This window comes from Cebidichthys violaceus, unplaced genomic scaffold, assembly GCF_023349555.1.
Source record: "Cebidichthys violaceus isolate CVI_PGR_0920_01 unplaced genomic scaffold, fCebVio1.0.p SCAF_17, whole genome shotgun sequence".
NCBI classification, from domain to species: Eukaryota; Metazoa; Chordata; class Actinopteri; order Perciformes; family Stichaeidae; genus Cebidichthys; species Cebidichthys violaceus.
In genome coordinates, this window is record NW_027176340.1 from 12,736,359 (window position 1) to 12,758,091 (window position 21,733).

Consider the following 21,733-nt stretch of genomic DNA (forward strand, 5'->3'; position numbering starts at 1 on the left):
GCCTTCGCTGGCCCGACGTTGACGGTGGCTCGGGCCCTAATAATACCCCATACAATTTCAATAGGGCCTTCGCTGGCCCGACGTTGACGGTGGCTCGGGCCCTAATAATACCCCATACAATTAAGGGCCTTCGCTGGCCCGACGTTGTCGGTTGCTCGGGCCCTAATAATCCTTACAATTTCAATAGGGCCTTCGCTGGCCCGACGTTGTCGGTGGCTCGGGCCCTAATAATAATACCCCATAGAATTTCAATAGGGCCTTCGCGGCCCGACGTTGTCGGTTGCTCGGGCCCTAATAATAATACCCCTTACAATTTCAATAGGGCCTTCGCTGGCCCGACGTTGTCGGTTGCTCGGGCCCTAATAATAAGAATAATAATAACCCTTACAATCTCAATAGGGCCTTCGCTGGCCCGACGTTGTCGGTGGCTCGGGCCCTAATAATTCTTTGAATTTCAATAGGGCCTTCGACCCGACTTTGTCGTGCTCAGGCCCTAATAATTCTTTGAATTTCAATAGGGCCTTCAACCCGACTTTGTTGTGCTCAGGCCCTAATTAAAGCTGCGAGCAGCGATGAACGGGCCCTCGCATCCTCCCTCACATCGGGGGTGCTGGCGGGACTCCAACTTACGTGGCCGAGACGTCTGCGACAGTCAAACAACGCGCCTACGAGTCCAATGCTTCTTTTCTGCTTGGACCGCGTGACGAAGGAAATGATGCTATGCAAATAGTCCACCGCTTCCTGTATCTGCTTTGTGGCACTACAGAAGACCCGCAAACATGCATTATGTTGCTCTACATGAACCTGAAACCACATTGTGTAAAAGTCATGTAAATCGGATGCCGGTTGTCAAAAAACGCAGAATTACTTTGGCCAGCAGGTGGCGCTGTGAGTATTAGTGAAAATTAGCTTGTAGACATCCTCAGGCCATGAGTGTTATCAACCATGTGAAGTTTGGGACTGTTTGGAACAAGTCCGGCTGAGTTACATCAGCTTCTTTGGTGGGGAATCACGTAAAGTAGCCGCCCGCTACGGCTAAGCCATTCCGTCAAACGTAAAGCTTTTCATAACTTTTAATCACAAAGGTCTTGAGACTGTACTGACCAAATTTGAAGTGGATCCGACAAAGTCCCTAGGAGGAGTTCGTTACAGTATAGCGACTAGAAATCAAGGGAAAATTCACACAAAAATCAAAATGGCCGACTTCCTGTTAAGTTTAGAGCATGGTCCCAGATACTTTTTTTTAAGTCTCTCTGTGATACATGTGCCTACCAAATTTCATACATCTAGGTCAAATGTATTGCGAGGGCTGAATCGGCAAAATTTTAGAGTTAGATATTGTGTTTCATTATCTTGTTTCGTGTTGCTTAAAGTACTGTCATTTCTATAACGTGGTGTATGCTCAATAATCACAGAGATTAACGATCGAGATCGTTTAATATTGTGTAGAAGTTACGCGGCGGGGAGGAGCTTAATCTTTGTTTTTGAAGGATTTATTTTGTTTTGTTTGCTTTCTCTCTTCTTTTATGAACCCACACACACATATAGCTTTAAGCTAATGTACAGTTGTGGTCAAAAGTTTACATACACTTGTAAAGAACATAATGTTATGGCTCTCTTGAGTTTCCAGTTATTTCTACAACTCTGATTTTTCTCTGATAGAGTGATTGGAACAGATACTTCTTTGTCACAAAAAACATTCATGAAGTTTGGTTCTTTCATGACTTTATTATGGGTTAACAGAAAAAGTGACAAAATCTGCTGGGTCAAAAATATACATACAGCAACATGAATTAGCAATTTTGGTGACTTAGAAAGTTGTGTCAATGAAATGAGCTTCATAGCATGGCCTCTTAACTTCTTGTGAGTGATTATGAGTGACTACAGCTGGTGACTTCTCTGAGGCCATTTAAATAGGGCTCATTGGATACAAACGCCCACAAACGCTACAATGGGAAAGTCAAAGGAGCTCAGCATGGATCTGAAAAAGCGAATCATTGACTTGAACAAGTCAGGAAAGTCACTTGGAGCCATTTCAAAGCAGCTGCAGGTCCCAAGAGCAACAGTGCAAACAATTGTTTGTAAGTATAAAGTGCATGGCACTGTTTTGTCACTGCCACGATCGGGAAGAAAACGCAAGCTATCACCTGCTGCTGAGAGAAAATTGGTCAGGAGGGTGAAGAGTCAACCGAGAACCACCAAAAAGCAGATCTGCCAAGAATTAGAAGCTGCTGGAACACAGGTGTCAGTGTCCACAGTCAAGCGTGTTTTGCATCTCCATGGACTGAGAGGCTGCCGTGCAAGAAGGAAGCCCTTGCTCCAAAAGCGGCACCTTAAGGCTCGACTGAAGTTTGCTGCTGATCACATGGACAAAGATAAGACCTTCTGGAGGAAAGTTCTGTGGTCAGACGAAACAAAAATCGAGCTGTTTGGCCACAATGCCCAGCAATATGTTTGGAGGAGAAAAGCTGAGGCCTTTAACCCCAAGAACACCATGCCTACCGTCAAGCACGGTGGTGGTAGTATTATGCTGTGGGGCTGTTTTGCTGCCAATGGAACTGGTGCTTTACAGAGAGTAAATGGGATAATGAAGAAGGGGGATAATGAAGAAGGAGGATTACCTTCAAATTCTTCAAGATAACCTAAAATCATCAGCCCGAAGGTTGGGTCTTGGGCGCAGTTGGGTGTTCCCTACAGGACAATGACCCCAAACACACATCAAAAGTGGTAATGGAATAGCTAAATCAGGCTAGAATTAGGGTTTTAGAATGGCCTTCCCAAAGTCCTGACTTAAATCCCATTGAGAACATGTGGACAATGCTGAAGAAACAAGTCCATGTCAGAAAGCCATCAACTTTAACTGAACTGCACCAATTCTGTCAAGAGGAGTGGTCAAAGATTCAACGAGAAGCTTGCCAGAAGCTTGTGGATGGCTACCAAAAGCGCCTAATTGAAGTGAAAATGGCCAAGGGACATGTAACCAAATATTAGCACTGCTGTATGTATATCTTTGACCCAGCAGATTTGATCACTTTTTCTGTTAACCCATAATAAAGTCATGAAAGAACCAAACTTCATGAATGTTTTTTGTGACAAAGAAGTATCTGTTCCAATCACTCTATCAGAGAAAAATCAGAGTTGTAGAAATAACGGGGAAACTCAAGAGAGCCATGACATTATGTTCTTTACAAGTGTATGTAAACTTTTGACCACAACTGTAGCTACGGGTTTAGCTAACTGCTTCAGACACGAGAGCTAGCTAGAGAGCTCTATTGTCTACCGCCATCTTGTGGTCTGGCGAGAGACGTCGCCACGTTTCAGATTACGTCATACGTTATCTGACCTGTTCTCTCGCTCCTCCCCCCTACGCACACACACACACACACACACACACACACACACACACACACACACACATACCCCCCCTTTCCAATCGTCTGTTGATTAGATCATTATTATTGGAACTTAATAAACTTTGTTATATTTTAAAGAGCAGCTGTCTGTGATTACTTTGTGCATGTACTTTGATTGTAGCTGGATATGTGGTCTGTGCTCGTACTCAACACCTTCACTTTTCACTCTGAATGTGGAATAGTCCTTTGACTATTGACATTGTGAGTGAATACTAATTATGAGACTTAGTTTATCGTTTGGTTATTGGTTCCTGTTCGCAGGGTGGTGCCCCGTTATTATTAATAATCATTAATATTCTCACTGACATTATTAATTATATTGATGTCAATAATTTAGTTTTCTTAAATGCTGATAACTCAAACACGCTCCTTTTTGTTCCCAACACTTGCGTGTTGGTCATTTTCCCCTCTCTTACGCCTACTGTACTAATAATACTTGAACTATTCAACAGTAACAAACAAGACTGAATCCAGAGAACCAGAAAGTGTAAGTGATGAGACAATGAATGAGTGGCTACCATGGTGACGAGATGTGACCCATGACATTACAGCGGACACCGAAGCATCGTAACTTTTATTGGTGCTTAATTATGGAAATAAGCATGCAAGATATGAAGAGGCAAACTGATTTGTCACCATTGTGAATCATGAAATGAAATGCTATCCAAACACTGTTGCATACTTTGGATATTTGTATCCATGTACTTACACAAGCATTGTGTTTCTACAGTGTTACCCAAACATCTCCTGACACTAAACCTAAATGCTAATGCAGCAGGGTGCTGGAGAGGTGGAGGGAGTTAATATGTACAGTGAGAACCAACCTGATTATATGGACTGTAAAGTTGAATAAGGTTTTGGATAAATGCTGTTTATGATTAGATGGGGCATGGAACACCATAGAATGCCTTTCACACCTGTCCTACATGCACAGCACACTGCATAAAGCAGAGGTCTTCAACAGGGGGTCCGCGGAGGTACTGCAGGGGTCCGCGCAATTTTTGGTTGATTAGACAATTTTTGGTTGATTAGACTATTTTTTTTTTTTTTCCCCCAAACATGAATCTGTCCATTATGTTAATAGTTCAGTATTGTATGCAAAATAACAGGTATGTTTATGCATGGCAGTGGCACTAATAGGCCATCACTCATTTTTGTTTCCACCTTTATGTTTAAAATAAAAACGTCAATTTGAATAGCTTGTATGCATGATTATCATACAAGGTATGTTTCTAAATGGCAGTGGCACGGCCACCCTACTCACTGTACCTTGCACATGTTTAAAATAAAAACATGAATATATGAACCTGTGTATTATTTGAATAGCTTAGTATTGAATGCACAATAACAAGGAATGTTTGGCACTAGGCCCAGTTTACAGTTTTTCTCAATTGCTAAGACACTAAATCACATTCTCTGAACTAAATTTTCAGTGACCTAAACTCATTTTACAAATGAGGCACTCTTTTGGCTAAACTCTAAACACAATCTCATTCTCTAAAAACATAAGGCACTGTATGTGCACTTGTGTTCCAAAAGGGTAAACACATGCTGCAAACAATAACCACAATTACAATACAGTTGTCATTGATAAAACACAACACCTCAAAATTGTTCACACTTGTTTCCAATGATGTGATTAAACCAATTGAATATAAGCCAGGTCAGGGTGCACTGGTGGCACAGGTGTGTTGGATGGATGCAAGAATGGAAAGAGACAATCTAAGAGACAGAGGAAGAGTTTGAGTTCGAGGTGGTGGACGAGGAGGTAGAGGTAGAGGAAGAGGACGAGGAAGACCAAGAACAGTCATTTCAGATGAAATTCAAGCAACTATAATTGACCATGTTCTTGTGCATGGAATGACAATGCGGGAAGCAGGACTCCGAGTTCAACTTAATTTGAGCAGGTTCTCTGTGGCCACCATCATCAGGTTATTCAGACAAGAAAACAGGTAAGTGTTTATTTTCATTTTGGTACATACTGTCTACAGTACTGAATACAATAACTAGTAATTACAGTGTACTGTAAGTCTGCACATTCTTTTGTCAACAGAAAAACGGGGGAACTAGACTAGGGGGAAACATGCATAGAAAAACTGTATTGTGATGTCCATTGCTATTTACGGTATACTTGATTTAGATTACTGTGCATTTTCCCTTCTTGCAGAACTACAAGAATACAACATGCGGGTGGAAGGGCTGCTATGTTCTCACAGCAGCAAGAGGCTCTGATTGTAGATATGGTTCTTGAGAAAAATGCCATCAGACTCCGTGAAATCCAGGAAAGAGTTATTGAGGACAATATCAACTTTGAAGGAATCAACAGTGTCAGCATTTCAACTATTGATCGTGTGCTCAAACGCAACAGGGTACGCATGAAACAAGTTTACAGAGTACCCTTCGAGCGTAACTCAGAACGGGTCAAAGAACTACGATTTCAGTATGTTCAAGTAAGTGTACACTCTTTACTGTACTTTACTGGTCATAAAGTGTGCATAAAGAACACTCAGGAGTCTGTATTTCTGTATACCTTATGTACTACACTACTTGGTGTATGTATCTTTTTTCACGTGTAGAGAATGTTTGAACTAGATTCCATGGAGACGCCGCATGAATGCATTTTTGTGGATGAAGCAGGGTTCAACCTGGCAAAGAGGATAGGGAGAGGCAGGAACATAATTGGCCAACGTGCCATTGTGGAAGTTCCTGGCCAGCGTGGTGGCAATATCACCCTTTGTGCAGCCATGAGTAACCATGGGGTTCTTCACCATCATGCAACCCTGGGGCCATATAACATGGATCATCTTTTTGCCTTTCTGGATGGTCTTCGGGATGCTTTACGTGAGCACCAGGTTCACCAGCAGGCAGTGCAACCTGTCTATGTGGTAGTTTGGGACAATGTGAGCTTTCACCGAAGTATCCGAATTAGAGAGTGGTTCAACATCAACCCAAATTTCCTAAATGTCAGCCTTCCACCATACAGCCCTTTTCTAAACCCCATTGAAGAATTTTTCTCTGCGTGGCGGTGGAAGGTGTATGACAGACACCCATACACAAGGGTGAATCTAATACAAGCCATGGAATTGGCTTGTGGTGACGTCACTGTGGAGTCTTGCCAAGCTTGGGTCCGGCACACCAGAGGGTTTTTCCCCCGTTGCCTGGCAAGGGAGAACATCGCCTGTCAGGTGGATGAAGTCCTCTGGCTAGACCCAGCACGAAGACAAGACGCTGAGGCAGAGTGAACACTGATATTGACTTCATTGTAATATGCTTTTCATTTAGAATTGTTTTTCATTACTATACAATTTTTTGACAGTTGGGTACTGTATTCTATTCTTTACCAAAACACATTTACTGTGTATAATAAACACTTTTTCTTTAACTACATGCCCTGGCTGCTGTGTTCTCCATTTTTTTGTGTGGTTTAGGGGCGAGTGTTTAATTTTGCCAGAAGAGTCAGGGGTTTTGGGAACGTAGTTTGGACAATGTGGTTTTGTGTTTGTAGTTCTGAGAAAATGGGTGACAGTTTCAAGAAATGTGTCTTAGCAATTGAGAAAAACTGTAATATAAAACACAATTTTATACACTATACGGTATATAGTAGGGGGTCCCTGCTCCATCTATCTATCAGTTTGGGGGTCCTTGGTCTGAAAAACGTTGAAGACCCCTGGCATAGAGCATTCACATTTCATCATGTACACATAGTGTACAGTCTCCAGGTGAGATACAGTTATCTGACCAGCAGATGGCAGTGTGTGTTGTTTTGTTAAAGAACTGTTTACTAAAGCCATTCTCCGCACCATGCGCTGACCTGTAAATCTCCAGAGAGATTGTGATCAGGGTGACGGAGGTTTTGTTTTGAGGTGTGTGTGTGTGTGTGTGTGTGTGTGTGTGTGTGTGTGTGTGTGTGTGTGTGTACGTACGTGGGTTTCGAGGCCTCAGCCTGGTCTGTCTGCAACTTGTGTCCTCCCTCCACCTCCATGGTGCAGTAAACAATCCTGTTTGGAGCCAACGACCTCAGACCCTGGACCTCCATGATGACCACCTGCAACACACAGACATACACAAATATTTTAAACATAATAAGAAAGAGTTTGAACAGAAACTTGGAAAAAAAGAAGAAAATAAAGCCACCATTTGTCTTTCATTTTTCAGTGGAGCTGACCAAACTGTCTGTATCTTTATGCTGGCAGACGACTGCATAAGTGTTGATTACATTTGAGGGTCTGTTAGCTGTAGTTAGCATTTATTAGCCACAATTAAATCATTGTATTCTACATGTGTAGTTGTCTATCGTGACTGTATGAAAATAATAAGACACGTGCCTTCTCTTCTTTTGTTTTGAAAATTTATGATTTAATTTCATTGTTCGTTTCAATGTGGACAACAAGCAAAACAAGACAACGCAGACACAAATATGATCTTTTTTTCGAATGCAACTTACTTAAAGTACACATGCGGTTTTGATGTGCACTGTTACTGTACCATAAGGAGTAGGAGCAGGAGTAGGAGCAGGAGTTCCTGCGTTTTTTTAACAATTTTCCGAGGACCACCTTTCAAAATAAATGAGAAAAACAACATGACAAAAAAAGGGAGGAAAAATAAACTGGTCTGTGAATACATGTATAAGTTTTGCTACTGCCACCAAAATAAATATCCTACATCCCACATCCTTCTTTCCATTTTAAAACTGATCCATTTAGTGCCGCTGCTAAGCACGTTCGTCTCTTCCTAATGATGATTGTCCTGGTGATATTCTGGTCTATAACTGGTCTTTGAAATGTGAATTTGACGTTTTTTATTTATGTGGATTCTTGAGCACATTTAGAAATAAAAATCACCAACTTCATTTACATACACTCTGGATTATCTTCCATGAATTAGCAAAATTACACATCCTAGAAATAAATACTATACATGACAAGCTGTTGGGGGCTGAAATGTTATGAGTTTTACATATCTTATATTATATAACTTTTGCTTTTAATGAAAACTCTTGGGATCAACTGACCATCAACTGATGTGTAATTTCTTTGCAAAATAAAAGCCACTGGCCATTGTGGAACTCCTGAACTTAAGAGAAACTATTTAGACAATGGTTTTGTAAATAATAAATGCATCTGGCCTTTTTACCTCAGATTTACAGACTTTGGGAAGTTATGGTTTCCTAGTTTAAAAAGTTTGCATCTGGTTTTCAAACTAGAAAAAAACAACGTAGTCTTTGTGGAAAATGGATGGTTCAGCATTATGTAATCATAACAAATGTAGGTAGAGCAAGCGAGTGTTGAGTGTAATCAATGTCCAGAGTAATTATTTATTTCTAGTTGAGTCAGCAGAAGAGTTGTATTTAGTTACTATCTTCAAAGCTGCTCAGCCTAGTATTGAGAACAAAGAAAACTCTGTCTAGGTGTCTGACGCCACCTTTGGAGTCAGACAAAACAGCTGCTGAGTAACAGAAAGAAAACATTTGAAACTGACCACACATAGTCAATCATCTGCAAGAAAGCAATGTGTTCATTAACATTTGCGAATCTCAATGCAATGCCCACTTTCAAATCTTGCAGATTGATTAAAGTTCTTCTGCTCTCTCAAGACTTTGGCATTAGTAAGCTTCCATACATTTGTCCAGTGGGGTTTATGTCGACATACTGAATGGGAATAGTGTACTGAAACTGAAGCCTGTCTTTAGTAAATGTCAACTGAGCCTTGTAAGACCCCCAACGACAGAAGCACAAATTGTGGACAGGTGCTGCCAGTCATTGAACAAAAGGTAGAATTTCTCCCACCTCACCCACATTGTAAGTCTATACTCTCGAAGAGATGGGAAAGGGCTAGAAACCATCAACAGGGAGGCAGTAAAATAATCATGGTGCTGCTGGACTGTTGTGCTCCATGGACCCTTGTGGAGGATGAACAGGTATTGGTGGTAAGGAGATACTGGCCCCTTCTCCTTTACAACATAGAAATGACCAGTCTGCCAATTAAGGTGAGGTTCAAACAGTCTGTCAGTCAGTAGGAATCCTGAGAGACATTTCCTCTCATTAGCAACTCTGACGCTAATCCTGAGAACCCATCTGGGGTTCATGGGATAAAAAAAACACTGTGAGGTGGATTAACATGACAGAAAATCAGAAAAAGAGCTTAATTTGCCACTTTACTCCAGGCAACAGGAACATGTCTCTGTATGTCTAAACCTGCCAGCTTCCCTGCACCATCCTGACAGCCAATGCCTTGCTTAAGGGCATTTATGTTACTTAAGTTTGTGTAGAAATGTGTTACACTGTGTTACACTTCAGGGCACTGTGAGTAATGTTATGTTCCCCAGAGGATGATCGCTCATCCAAACTATGAGTTTACAAATCATACAAGGAGTTTACCGTGAGCTTCTTCTAACCAGAAAGACCACATACTGACATATGCCCTCTATCTGCTAGTAAACCAACATTGTTAATAAATTAATCTAAGTCCACCGACCTCCAGGGTGAAGGACAGCACCACATCAGATTTGGACAGCGTGTTCTCGTCCTCCTGGCCCATGTCCATGATGGAGGCGTTGTGACCTCGCTTCAGCTTCTGCAGCTTGAACTCTCCTCCCTTGGACACCGGCATGCTCTCCAGGTTGGCCATCAGCAGGTTGACTGAGGACCGCAGCTCCTCAATGAACATGGCCTCCATCTCTCTGGAGGCAAACCTGGGAAACCTTCCACCATGCTGACCAAAGCAGGACGGCAGACAGTGAGTGAATGACCATGATCCACTGAATGGCCAAATTATCCTGATAGAACAGCACCAGCTGTAAAGTCTGTGAACTCTATACTTTCACATGAGTTTAGAGTATACATGTAAATTCATCAGTTTATCATAAAACAAATGAAATACTGTAGAACTAAAAACTTCAAGCACACTCTGAGACCCATAGGATCGACCACTCATCTGGGCCGACATTGCCGTCTTTAAGAGGCTGTAGGCTTCGTTTTAAAGCTAGGGGGCACATTCAATTTATTTATTATATAATATATATTGCTATATATTGGTATTATCTAAAACTAGAAGACCCAAGGCATGCACTGGTACCAACTATGTTATACTAGCTTGTTGAGAAGTAGCTAAATAATAAGGGAGGTTGGTGAGGGAATAACTGGCAAGGACATTTTCAAAGGGATCTCTTGAACTTTAACCTCAAGATAAGTGAATGAAGATGGGTTCTGTGGAACCCACAAATCACACCTTTATCGATACGCCCACTTTATGACAATCATATGCTGTTTAGGGCAAAAACCATGCCTTTTTTTCATGCAGTGTAAATAAGTTCGTTTTTTATTATTTCAATATTTTAGCATAACAGACTTGGAATTAATAATAGTTAATACCTAAATAAATAGATTGAGTTTGACTGGGTATGCTGAGTCATTATTGAATCATATTCATGTGTCCTCAAAATATGATTCTTTCAGAAATCTCCAAATAACAAATGACTTAGATATCAAACCCCAGCATGGATTTTTCTGCTGTTTTCCTCAAGGTCTTGGTGTTTCATTGTGCTTTTGTTAATGGATTTTTAATAATTTTTATCAATTCTCAAGTGGTCAAAACTAAATTCAGTACAACATGTGTGGAATATATGGTATCAACCCAAAAATTGCTGCAAAAAGTAATGAGACATAATATAGAATGGAAATGGCATCATACACTTCCATCATAATGTTCTAAGCCCTCATAATCTTTAACTATTTATTTAGATTATTCATTATTTTTTATTTTAGACTAGAACAACTTATTTCACACAGTGCTGAGCTGCAGCTCAAATGAATCTTCAGGTTCCCAGCTTTCAGATGATGAACAACACAACTATGTGCTATCTACAGTTGACCTGCTATCTCCCCCTAAATACCCCCTGCCCCCCCTAAAAGACATACAAAGGTCTAAAATACGGTTAAGGTTTAGTGCTTGATATTTAATAATTATCACTCTTTCATATATTCAAAGTTAGTTAAGTCCATCCATCCGTCCTCATCCCTTACCCGAGCTATCTGGTCTGCCATTTGCAGTCGTCCGTCCAGCTCTCTTCTGATCTGTGCTGCCTGCTCATCAGGGTTGTCCAGCTGGAGAAACACAGACAGACACAGTGTACTTCACAAGCTGAACCAAAACAATATATATGAGTAATTAGTACAATAACAAGTACGGTGAAATGAATAGTGAAAGGAAAAATGTAACTTAAAACTGACACCAGATACCGATGCAGTTCATAAGTTAATCATCATCCATCATTCAGCTGAACCATGATGCCATGGAGTTACACTTGCACCTTGCTGTTCACATTCAAGCACATCGTTATTTACATATTTTCCCTGAGCTAAATATGTTTTGGGGAAACCTTTTTTTAATTATTTAATACACTAAGCATTAGGCATGAAGTTAATTGTCAAACTTACATACTAATCATATGTAAAATATATCTGCAAATTATGATTGTCAGCACTTAATTTGTTTGGGTCCTCGTTTTGAATTCAACGTGCACTTAGTATTAAATTCAGAAGGGAAAAACAGCCTTGTGAAGTGTTACCCAACTGGAACCTACCACCTGCTCAGTGCGAGTGAGACAGATATAAAACATTTTATTAATTTACTGCTGAAATGACAACTTTTCTATGTGCACACATGAACACCTAAGACTGCCCAACATTTACAGCTTTCCATCTGGCTGCTTTATAATTATAGAAAAATAATTAATTATTTTTAATGCATTGAGTGCACAGACTGACTACTTCGGTGGAAGCAACTTGACGATTGACCAGGAAGCATTCCACATAAGCCACACAGTTCATGGGCCGAGAGAATGAATGATGAAGTCTCTTTAGTTACATTGCCCTTTTTACATACAGCAGAGCCATCTCTAAGACGCATTAACAAAACACTATAACAGGAAATCAAAGTAACACCAAGGGACACATGTTTTGTTATTGTAAAGTCATTTTTGGCATATGTTTATGTTAGATAGGTAATTCAATTTAAAACTAATACAATGGCTAAATAAAACATGAGATTAAAAACATATTCCCCTTAAATTAACCTTGTTTATTCTCGCTAAATTATAAAAAAGTTCAGTCAGGGATAAGCGTGGTTTTAAATTATAGCTAAATAGAAACAGTGTGGTCAAACCTATTATAATATGCAACAATTATGATGAGTGTGTATGGTGGAATAGTGGCATTCAACTTTAGGCTTCTACAGATTTTATCTCCAGACCCCACTAGCTGGTTGCTTTTTACCACTGGCTGCCTGCTCCATATTCTTGTGGAAAGCCCTGTACCAGAATGGTATTTAGTGGAGTTCCTTCCTCAACACGACCGCTGAGAGGACCTAATGACACACACTTGTCTCACTATCACTGATTGATGAGCACAACCAAAATAGTCCTGGGCCTGTTTATTTACCAACTCAACAGAGTGTGCAGTTGGGTTGCCAGATATTTCAGGAAATTGAGACAAACTTGTGGCTTGTGGCATCTATAACAGATCTATCACACCCTGGTCATTTTTTTCAGTTTGTTGGACATTTACATGTTTTTTTCTCAAAATCATTTTATGTTTTTTAGATTAATGTGTTACATAAAAAACTCTTGTTCTGATAATGATTTTTCTTCTCAAAAGGCTGTGTCCTGCAAGCCCACTGGTACCCATGAGCACAGAGACGAATGTCCTTTTGGGGATATTACTGCCACCGTATTTTAATACCTTCCCTTTCCAGCTGGCTGAGAGAAGCCTTGCTGCGTACAGAGGCCAGTGATACAGAACAGAGAGCAGGAATCGATCTGATAACCATGTGAAATTTATCAGGCGCTCTCCCCATGGGCTGCACGATCAATACTCCCTCTGCTGCCCTGCCTGCTGAGTAGAAGGGAGCTGGAGCAGGCTAAAGTCTGGTTCATGCTTGCACTAGTGTCCCCGGCGCCAGACAAAAATGTCATCATCACGTATTCCATGTAGAGTTGTCACAGCGTTTGGTTGTGCCACCTCAGGTGTAAGTACTTTCTCTGCACAGTAATGCAACAGATGACTTAAGAATGCATCTGAAACGCCTTCTGTATATACGACAACATGTCTCACTCCTGCTGCTTTAAGAGAAATCCAACAGTGAACCGACGGGGGGCTTTTATTGTGCTGAAGTTATAGGAAATGCAATGCATTTGTCACAGAGTCAGGGGAGCTTTGTCAGCAGCACTATTGTCCCATGTTAAATAGTCCGGACGACAAGATATGGTCATTGTGGATGCTTGTTGGTCAGTGGATCAGTTTTTACCTTCAATTTATTTTACCTCATCATAGAATGCAATTTGCAAAGAGGCAGCATTGCTTCAAAGGTCACACTTGCTCATTGCTCAGCTCAATGTAAGACTCCAGAGCCCTATTGAATCATATTATTAGTGGCCTCCCATACTACTGGTCATCTCAGATGTTTACAACAGTTGGCTCTAGTCAGCTGCATTGACATTTAGAGCATTAATATAGCAGCAATAGATATGCTCTAAATTCCAGGTCAAGCACCTTTAAGGAATCTACTTTCTCAGCAGCTGTAACAGTGACAGACATACAGTATGTACAAAAGAGAACAGGCAGGTACAGAAGGCTGATGGGATTTCTCTCTCTCTCACCCTCTCACCCGCCTGACCTTGCCATTGATTTTCTCCCACTGTCTGCATTAACATCTTGCCAGAACACCCACCCCTGCTGTTACCACTGACTGAGGAGCATGACACACACACACACACACACACACACACACACACACACCTACACAGACACACCGTGATATGCACCACAGAATAAACACGTCAAAAATTGTGGAGAGCATTTCTGCGTGTGCACTCCCATGTTGTTATTTTCTATCACACACTTCCAGCTTCACTACATGCTACAAAGTTTCACACATTCACATTATAAGCAAGCAACATAGGGTTAACGACTGAAACCAAAACTAGTATTATCAAACAGTTTTTGCCTCTTTTTAGATGGCAGGAGTGACAATGAGTCATCCTCAACCTTTGTTGTGTTCCAGTTCAAGAATGATGAATGACAGTGGGAGAACAATTAGATACAAAATGGGACGTCGCCGATTTCTTTCCTTGGCCACTATTGTGTTTTTCCCAAATGGTGCACAAATCTTTAGGCATTCTAGTCTGACGTATTACTGCTCCTCTGTCTCATATGGTGCTGAACTGAGAGCTCTGATAAAGTAACTGTCCATCAATCAGGCGAGACAAGTCAGATAAAGATAAGATACTTGTTTAATATTAACAGATGATATGTGATGATAAAGTCTTGACAGAGTCTTTGGCGCTTGGACTCTACTGGGAGATTTGTAATGGTGGGGGGCGTCTGCCCTGAGCAGCAGAAGATAAACCCCCCAGTGGAGTCCAGACACTGGTGGTGGTGGTGGTGATGATGAGGCTGATAGAATGATGAGTTGACGAAGATGATGAATCTGATGAAGACTGGGAGGAGATGGGGAGGTGGAGGGTTGCGAAACGGCAGCATGAACCTACTGAAGGTAGAGAGAAAATCATATTTAAAGAGACAGCAGCAAGATGATAGGCCAACGATGTCATTGTGTCGTTGTGCTATTGGATAGACATGACCAGCTGATCTAAACAGCTGATATCAGGATTGACAGCCCCAAACAATAACAAGGAAATAATGAGTGAGCATGAGTGAGGAGTGATTGGCAGATGTTTGAGTCACAGCTCAGCTGTGACTCCAGCCTTTTTTCTGGTGTCTCCCCTCTGTTCTCTCCCTCTCTGTGTGTGTGTGTGTGTGTGTGGCATGGGAGTGGCTTCCATCACCTGGCACCTGGGCTCATCTCCGCACCTGCCTCCAATCAGACCATCAAGCACATGCAGCTCAAATACCCCGGCTTCCTTCCCTCGCATCGCCAGATTGTTTTGTCAGCTCAGTGGTAGCTTGAATCTTGGCCCCTCTGAGTCCTTTTCTCGACTAGAGATTATTTATTTATACTGAAGTTTATGACTAACTTGTGTTTCCCTTGTGCCTCAAGATTCCGGTGTCTACGTCGCAGCCCAGCTGCCACTCACGCCGCCTCATCTCCCTACCAGCAATCCCCGCCTGTCCTAGGAGTGCTCATTAAAACTCTTTTTCTTCACCTACACTGCTGTCTCCGTGTCTGCTTCTGGGTCCAGGATAACCGGCCGTAACAGTTTGAGAAATAAACTACGGGCTTATTCATGCAAGAGTATAGTCTTCCTGACTAAACTGACATGAGAGCTTCATACCTTTCTCATTGGTGTTTCTCTTTCTGTCTGTCCAACTCCCTCGCTCACTGTCTCCCCTGTCTCTTACATATCATGTGTGTCAACTGTCACCACTAACAAATCAGTAAATTACAAAACAGCGACTTCACCCTCCTCTATGCTCATTGCACTGTCCCAAATGTTGCCATCCCTTTTGAACATGATACCTGATGGCTTTAGTTATGAACACAAAGGTACAAAGTATCTTTCAGTTCCTTGGTATTGACCAACGTGATTGGTCAATACCAGTTGGACTGCAAACGGAAACCACAACCATGTCCCGTTGCCTGAAGAAATTCCAGAAGTTAATGTATCACATTTTGCATTCATGCAAAATGTGATACATTAACTTCTGGAGTTTCTGTAGGCGTGATACGAGGTTGGTGTGAAACATGTTTATGGAACATATTTCTGATTCAGAGAGGTAAACATTTAACGTATCTAGTGGTTTGCAGAAACAAACAAACATTTTTTGGGTGACTGGGTTGCAGCCCTGTCTCCTAAAAATTACGTTCCCCCAAAACTAAAATGCATTTTCAATTACGTTTTACTAGAAACTTATTTTCTCCCTGATTACGTTTATGTTTGACGTATTACAAATACGTTTCTAATCAACATATCTTTGCCGTACTCTAGTCTTTGTTATTTTCTGTGATCTGCCTCGCCTCTACCCCCGCCACCCACGAGTTGTTGCCCCACTGGGCTGTTCCTAGTGCTGACGGACCTGGCGACGGTTGTGCCTCGAGGCGGGGGCGACAGGAGGCTGCGCGTCCGGCGCCAACGGGTGAGTGCCCGCCACTCGTAACCATAAAACCAAGTCCCAGATTCTACCCGGGGGACGTTCTGGAGGTATTGTGGCCGGGTGATGTGTCTCGTTGCTGTGGAGGAATGAGCCGAGAGTGGCGGGGAGTTGTGGAGGTATATTTATTTGTATCCACAAAAAATTAATTTCAATCAGGAGAGACAAGTGAATGATTAGTAGTTAACATTTATTATGACAGATGATGCGTTAATGAGTTGCACAGAAATTCTTTGGCGCTTGAACTTGACGAGGAGATTTGTGATCGAGTTGTGATTGCCCTGAGCAGCAACAATATAAATCCCCCCGTGGAGTCCAGACACTGGTGGTGATGGTGGCTGATGAGGTTGATAGGATGATGAGTGATGAAGCTGATGAATCTGCGAAGATTGGGCAGAGATGGGGAGGTGGAGGGTTGCGAAACAGCAGCATGAACTACTGATGGTAGAGAGACGGTCATATTTAAAGACAGACAGCAGCAAGATGATAGGCTAATGATGTCCTTCTGTCGTTGTGCTATTGGCTAGAGACCAGCTGATCTTAGACAGCTGATATCATGATTGACAGCCCCAAACAATAACAACAAGGAAATAATGTGTGCATGCATGAGGACTGACGGCAGATGTATGGTAAATAAACTATGGGCTTAGGCATGCATGAGTATAGTCTTCCTGTCTGAACTTACGCTAGAGCTTCATATACCTCCACAACACCAACTTCCTAACTTCCACCAGGAAGCCACGTCCCCACACAAACCTAAACCTTAAGAGAGTCACGGGGTACATCCCAAGTCTCTTAATGTGGCGGGGGTGTTGTGGAGGTATATTTATTTTTATCCACAGGAGCGAGGAAATGACAATTAATCGACTTGGGATGTACCCACAGTTACTCTCGGATTTTACCCGCGGGCCTTTTTGGAGGTATTGTAGCCGCGTAATGTTCCTCGTTGCTCGGCCTGGATGAACGTGTTTCTGCCGGAGACTGGCGCCATGTTTTGGTGGTATCTCGGCTGACAATTCAGCGTTGTTCCTGGGCGTGGATTAGCGTGTTTCTGCCGGAGACAGGCGGCGTGTTGCGGTAGTATTCTGACCGCGTAATCGGCCTCAATGCTAGACTTCAAATCAGTGCGAAGGAGAGGCGGTGGTGGAGAGTGAAAAAAAAATGTTAAAGTGTTACAGTGTTAATTAGAAACGTATTTGTAATACGTCAAACACAAACGTAATGAGGGAGGAAAAGGGAGAAAATAGTCAAACGTAATTGAGAATCCATTTTAGTTTTGGGGGAATATAATTTTTAGGAGACAGGGTTGCTCAATGTCATGTCGGACGAGCATGTGAGGACGCTGTGCATGGAGGTGCTGATGGGGACAGGACTGTTTGGGTCAGTGAGCTGAGGAACTCTGGCTCACAGAGTTTCTGCTTCAGTAAACAACAGACAGCTGAAAAACATTGTCATGACTACTGGTCCCTTAATTGGTTTGTTGACATCCACAAAAACACACACACACACACACACACACACACACACACACACACACACATAAAGCATCAAGGATCTAGTCATTTATACCCTCAAACTACTTACTTTGTGCCTTTAGATTAATAATTCAACAGCATAAATGAAACAATCCTCTAAAAACAACAAATTGTTTATCAGCCCAAAACCCAATCAGACTCACATATCTCAGTCCAAAATGAAAGCTGTCCATTCACAACGTGAATTCAAACTCAAAACTCATACTCCAAAAACTCGCTGCACACACACAGCCTAAAAAATGTCATACTTAACTGTACTAACATCTGGAACATCATACCTGCACCGACATTCACAGTAACAGATTTAACAGCGGGACAACATTGTCCATCAACACTAAACTAAAAATGTGCTGTAATATTAATTGCATAATGATGCATAATTCTCCTCTCTTTGGCACCATTGATTCAGCCTTTGGTTCCTGTGTCCTTTTTTCACCCAACAGTCCTGAGTGCTAATCCTCCCCCCTTCAGTCCCCCAGTAAAGCCTTTGCACCTGGCCTCCTCACCCGATGAACAACAACTCCTCCAAGCTACTCCTCATCCATACTACTCTCATGTAGCTGCTACCTTGATCCCTTCTCTGTTGTTAGAACTCATCCCTCCCTTTATACAATCACTTGCTCAACAGAGACTACTGGTTTCTAATGCTTTTTTTTGTTTCTGGGCTGTAGTGAGGTTTTGCTTTGAATGAAAAAACAAAGGTGCAAAGTAACGCAATAATCTGAATAGTCAACCTGTTCTCACTCCCAAATTGCCACATATGGACGCTTGGTAAGGTGCCATTGGAGTCACTTCAGGCAACAAATCTACATAAAATCACAGTTTAGGAAAATATTGTGGTTTGGGTTAAAAGTACATTTGTTACTTATTGAGTTAAGTTACGTGCACAAGTTGAGTATGTTACAAAAGTTTAAGGGTAAACTTTTGGCTTCACGCTGGACATAAACAGCTGGTCTCCTGATATAACGTCTTGTTAGTTTGACCCATTCCATCCACTCCAGCCTCCTTCCTACGGGGATGAAGTGAATGGACGGCTGGAGCAGTTAGTCTGAGCGTCTAATATTACCTTACCAAATCCACTTCTTCCATTCTTGCTTTTCACAATAAAAGCCCTAGAGATATACTGCCATTCAAGATTTTGGGATCGCCTGCCTCAAGAGCTCGATTTGTTACAATGAGAAGTCTGAGAGGAATGGTAAATGGACTTGTACTTATATAGTGCTTTTCTAACAAAAATAAAGGAACAGAAGACTAAGAGGAAACTCCATCATCATCATCATCATCATGCATCATTCTGCTGCTGCTAATTTCACATGTCACAAGTCCACAGTGGTCATACCAGGATATGCCATGCAGTTACACTAGCACCTTGCTGTTCACATTCAAGCAATGTCGTTATCTACATGTTTTCTCAGATTTTTTATTATCTAATCCATTAAGCATTAAATTAATCTTCAAATCTTTTTTTTTTAGCATAATTACATAAATGGTAGATGGACTGTACTTGTATAGCGCTTTTCTAGTCTTCCAACCACTCAAAGTGCTTCTACACTACATGTCAATCACCCATTCACACCCAGTTATTTGGGGTTAAGAACCTTTGATCATCTGATAGAAGGATGACCCACTTTAACACTGAGCCACAGTCGCCCCTATAGGACTACTTTGTATTTTTTAATTGTCTATCATGCTTTTGTAATTGTTTCTACATGGAGAACAAAATGCTGTACAATGGTTTAACCAGACAACTGAAAGGGCAGAAAGAGACAAAGATCCCTGTAAAGCAACAGATGAATAAGAATAGAATAAATGTATTGGTAAAACCAAACTGGAAGCTTAGCATCAAAATGTAAGCAGGTTTAAATAGGAACATCTTCCTGTTTCAGTGTCAAGTGCACAATAATGCAGCCTATAACAAGCTGGATTGCTTATCAAGGTGTGATGCATTAGAATATCTTGCAGTAGCTTATGTTATACAACAGTTTAGTTCTGCCACACGCTGCTCTGGGTCAATAGGATCCTGTATGAATCAAACCTTTGATTGAAAAAGATTGGCAACTGATGCAAATTCAATTCCCTGCCGGTATGAATACTTTTGATGCAACAAACTTACCTGCAAATACTTCAAATACAAACTAAAATATTTTTTTATTGTTTCTTCATCCCACCCTCAGTATGTAAAGGCCTGACGTCATGCCAAAGAGTCAACAGGCTCAATACTAAGGCTGATATTAATGGAAAGGCAATGGAAACCTCAATGGGCTTCAGCCATCAGTGATGTTATCGTTCGTTATCTGTATTTCCCTATATTGAATTCATACTGTAAAAGAGGACTCTTGCAGCCACAAATCTACCAGCATTTGTCTCCTAGCCAGCTTGCTTACTATTTCTTCAGGGAACAACTATTAATTGTTCATCAGTAATATACTGTACACTGTTACTGTTGTCTCACTGAGTAAAGAAATAGAGCTTTACCAGATGACTTGTCACAGTAGGAAACGCTGTGAGTAAGCTGTGCCAGTGGGACAGCATGAGCAATACCAGAGCCCTGGAACTGCAACACATAAATGTAAATGCAAACAAATAATTACTCATCTGCTTGACTCAGTTTCTGCTTAGAGATGTGTCTATTAGAGATAACAATAAACATTCAGAACAGGCGTTGGATTAAGCATGATGAACATCATCAAATATTTCTATAAGAGGCAGAGGTTAATCAATACGTACTAGAACATCTACAGTGCTGTGAAAAAGTATTTGCCCCCTTCCTGGTTTCTTATTTTTTTGCATATTTGTAACACTTTAATGTTTCAGATCATCAAACTAATTTTAATATTAGACAAAGATAACCCGAGTAAATACAAAATGTTGCTTTTAAATGATGATTTAATTTATTAAGGGAGAAAAGCTATCCAAACCTACTTGGCCCTATGTGAAAAAGTAATTGCCCCCTAAACCTAATAACTGGTTTTGTCACCCTTGGCGGCAACAATTGCAATCCAGCATTTGCGATAACTGGCAATGAGTCGTTCACATCGCTGTGGAAGAATTTTGGCCCACTCTTCTTTGCAGAATTGTTTTAATTCAGCCACATTGGATGGTTTTCGATCAGAAACGGCTTGTTGAAGGTCATGCCACAGCATCTCAATAAGATTTAAGTCCAGACTTTGACTAGGCCACTCCAAAACCTTCATTTTGCTTTTTTTGAGTCATTCAGAGGTGGACTTGCTGGTGTGTTTCGGATCATTGTCCTGCTGCATAACCAAAGTGCACTTGAGTTTGAGGTCACAAACTGATGGCTCGACATTCTCTTTCAGGATGTTCTGGTAGAGAGCAGAATTCATGGTTCCATAAATTATGGCAAGTTGTCCAGGTCCTGCAGTTGCAAAGCAGCCTCAGACCATCACACTACCACCACCATGTTTGACTGTTGGTATAATGTTGTTTTTATGAAATGCTGTGTCAGTTTTACACCAGATGTAACGGGACGCACACCTTCCAAAAAGTTCAACTTTTGTCTTGTCAGTCCAAAGAATATTTGCCCAAAAGTCTTGGGGATCATCAAGATGTTTTTTGCCGAATGTGAGACGAGCCTTTGTGTTCTTTTTGGTCAGCAGTGGCTTTCGCCTTGGAACTCTCCCATGGGTGCTATTTGTGCCCAGTCTCTTTCTTATTGTTG

At 41.4% G+C, this 21,733-nt stretch overlaps 1 protein-coding gene across 5 annotated transcripts in view; it reads right to left on the reverse strand.

The window, feature by feature from the left end:
- cadpsa (Ca2+-dependent activator protein for secretion a) overlaps positions 1-21,733 on the reverse strand; it is a 206,380-nt gene that overhangs the window by 132,484 nt on the left and 52,163 nt on the right. For all 5 annotated transcript variants that reach the window (XM_068712610.1, XM_068712609.1, XM_068712608.1 and 2 more), the window contains exons 4-6: positions 11,435-11,515; positions 9,888-10,124; positions 7,337-7,458 (exon numbers count right to left, since the gene is read on the reverse strand). In XM_068712610.1, the coding sequence (XP_068568711.1) occupies positions 7,337-7,458; positions 9,888-10,124; positions 11,435-11,515 (440 nt within the window). The remainder of the gene's footprint in view (positions 1-7,336; positions 7,459-9,887; positions 10,125-11,434; positions 11,516-21,733) is intronic.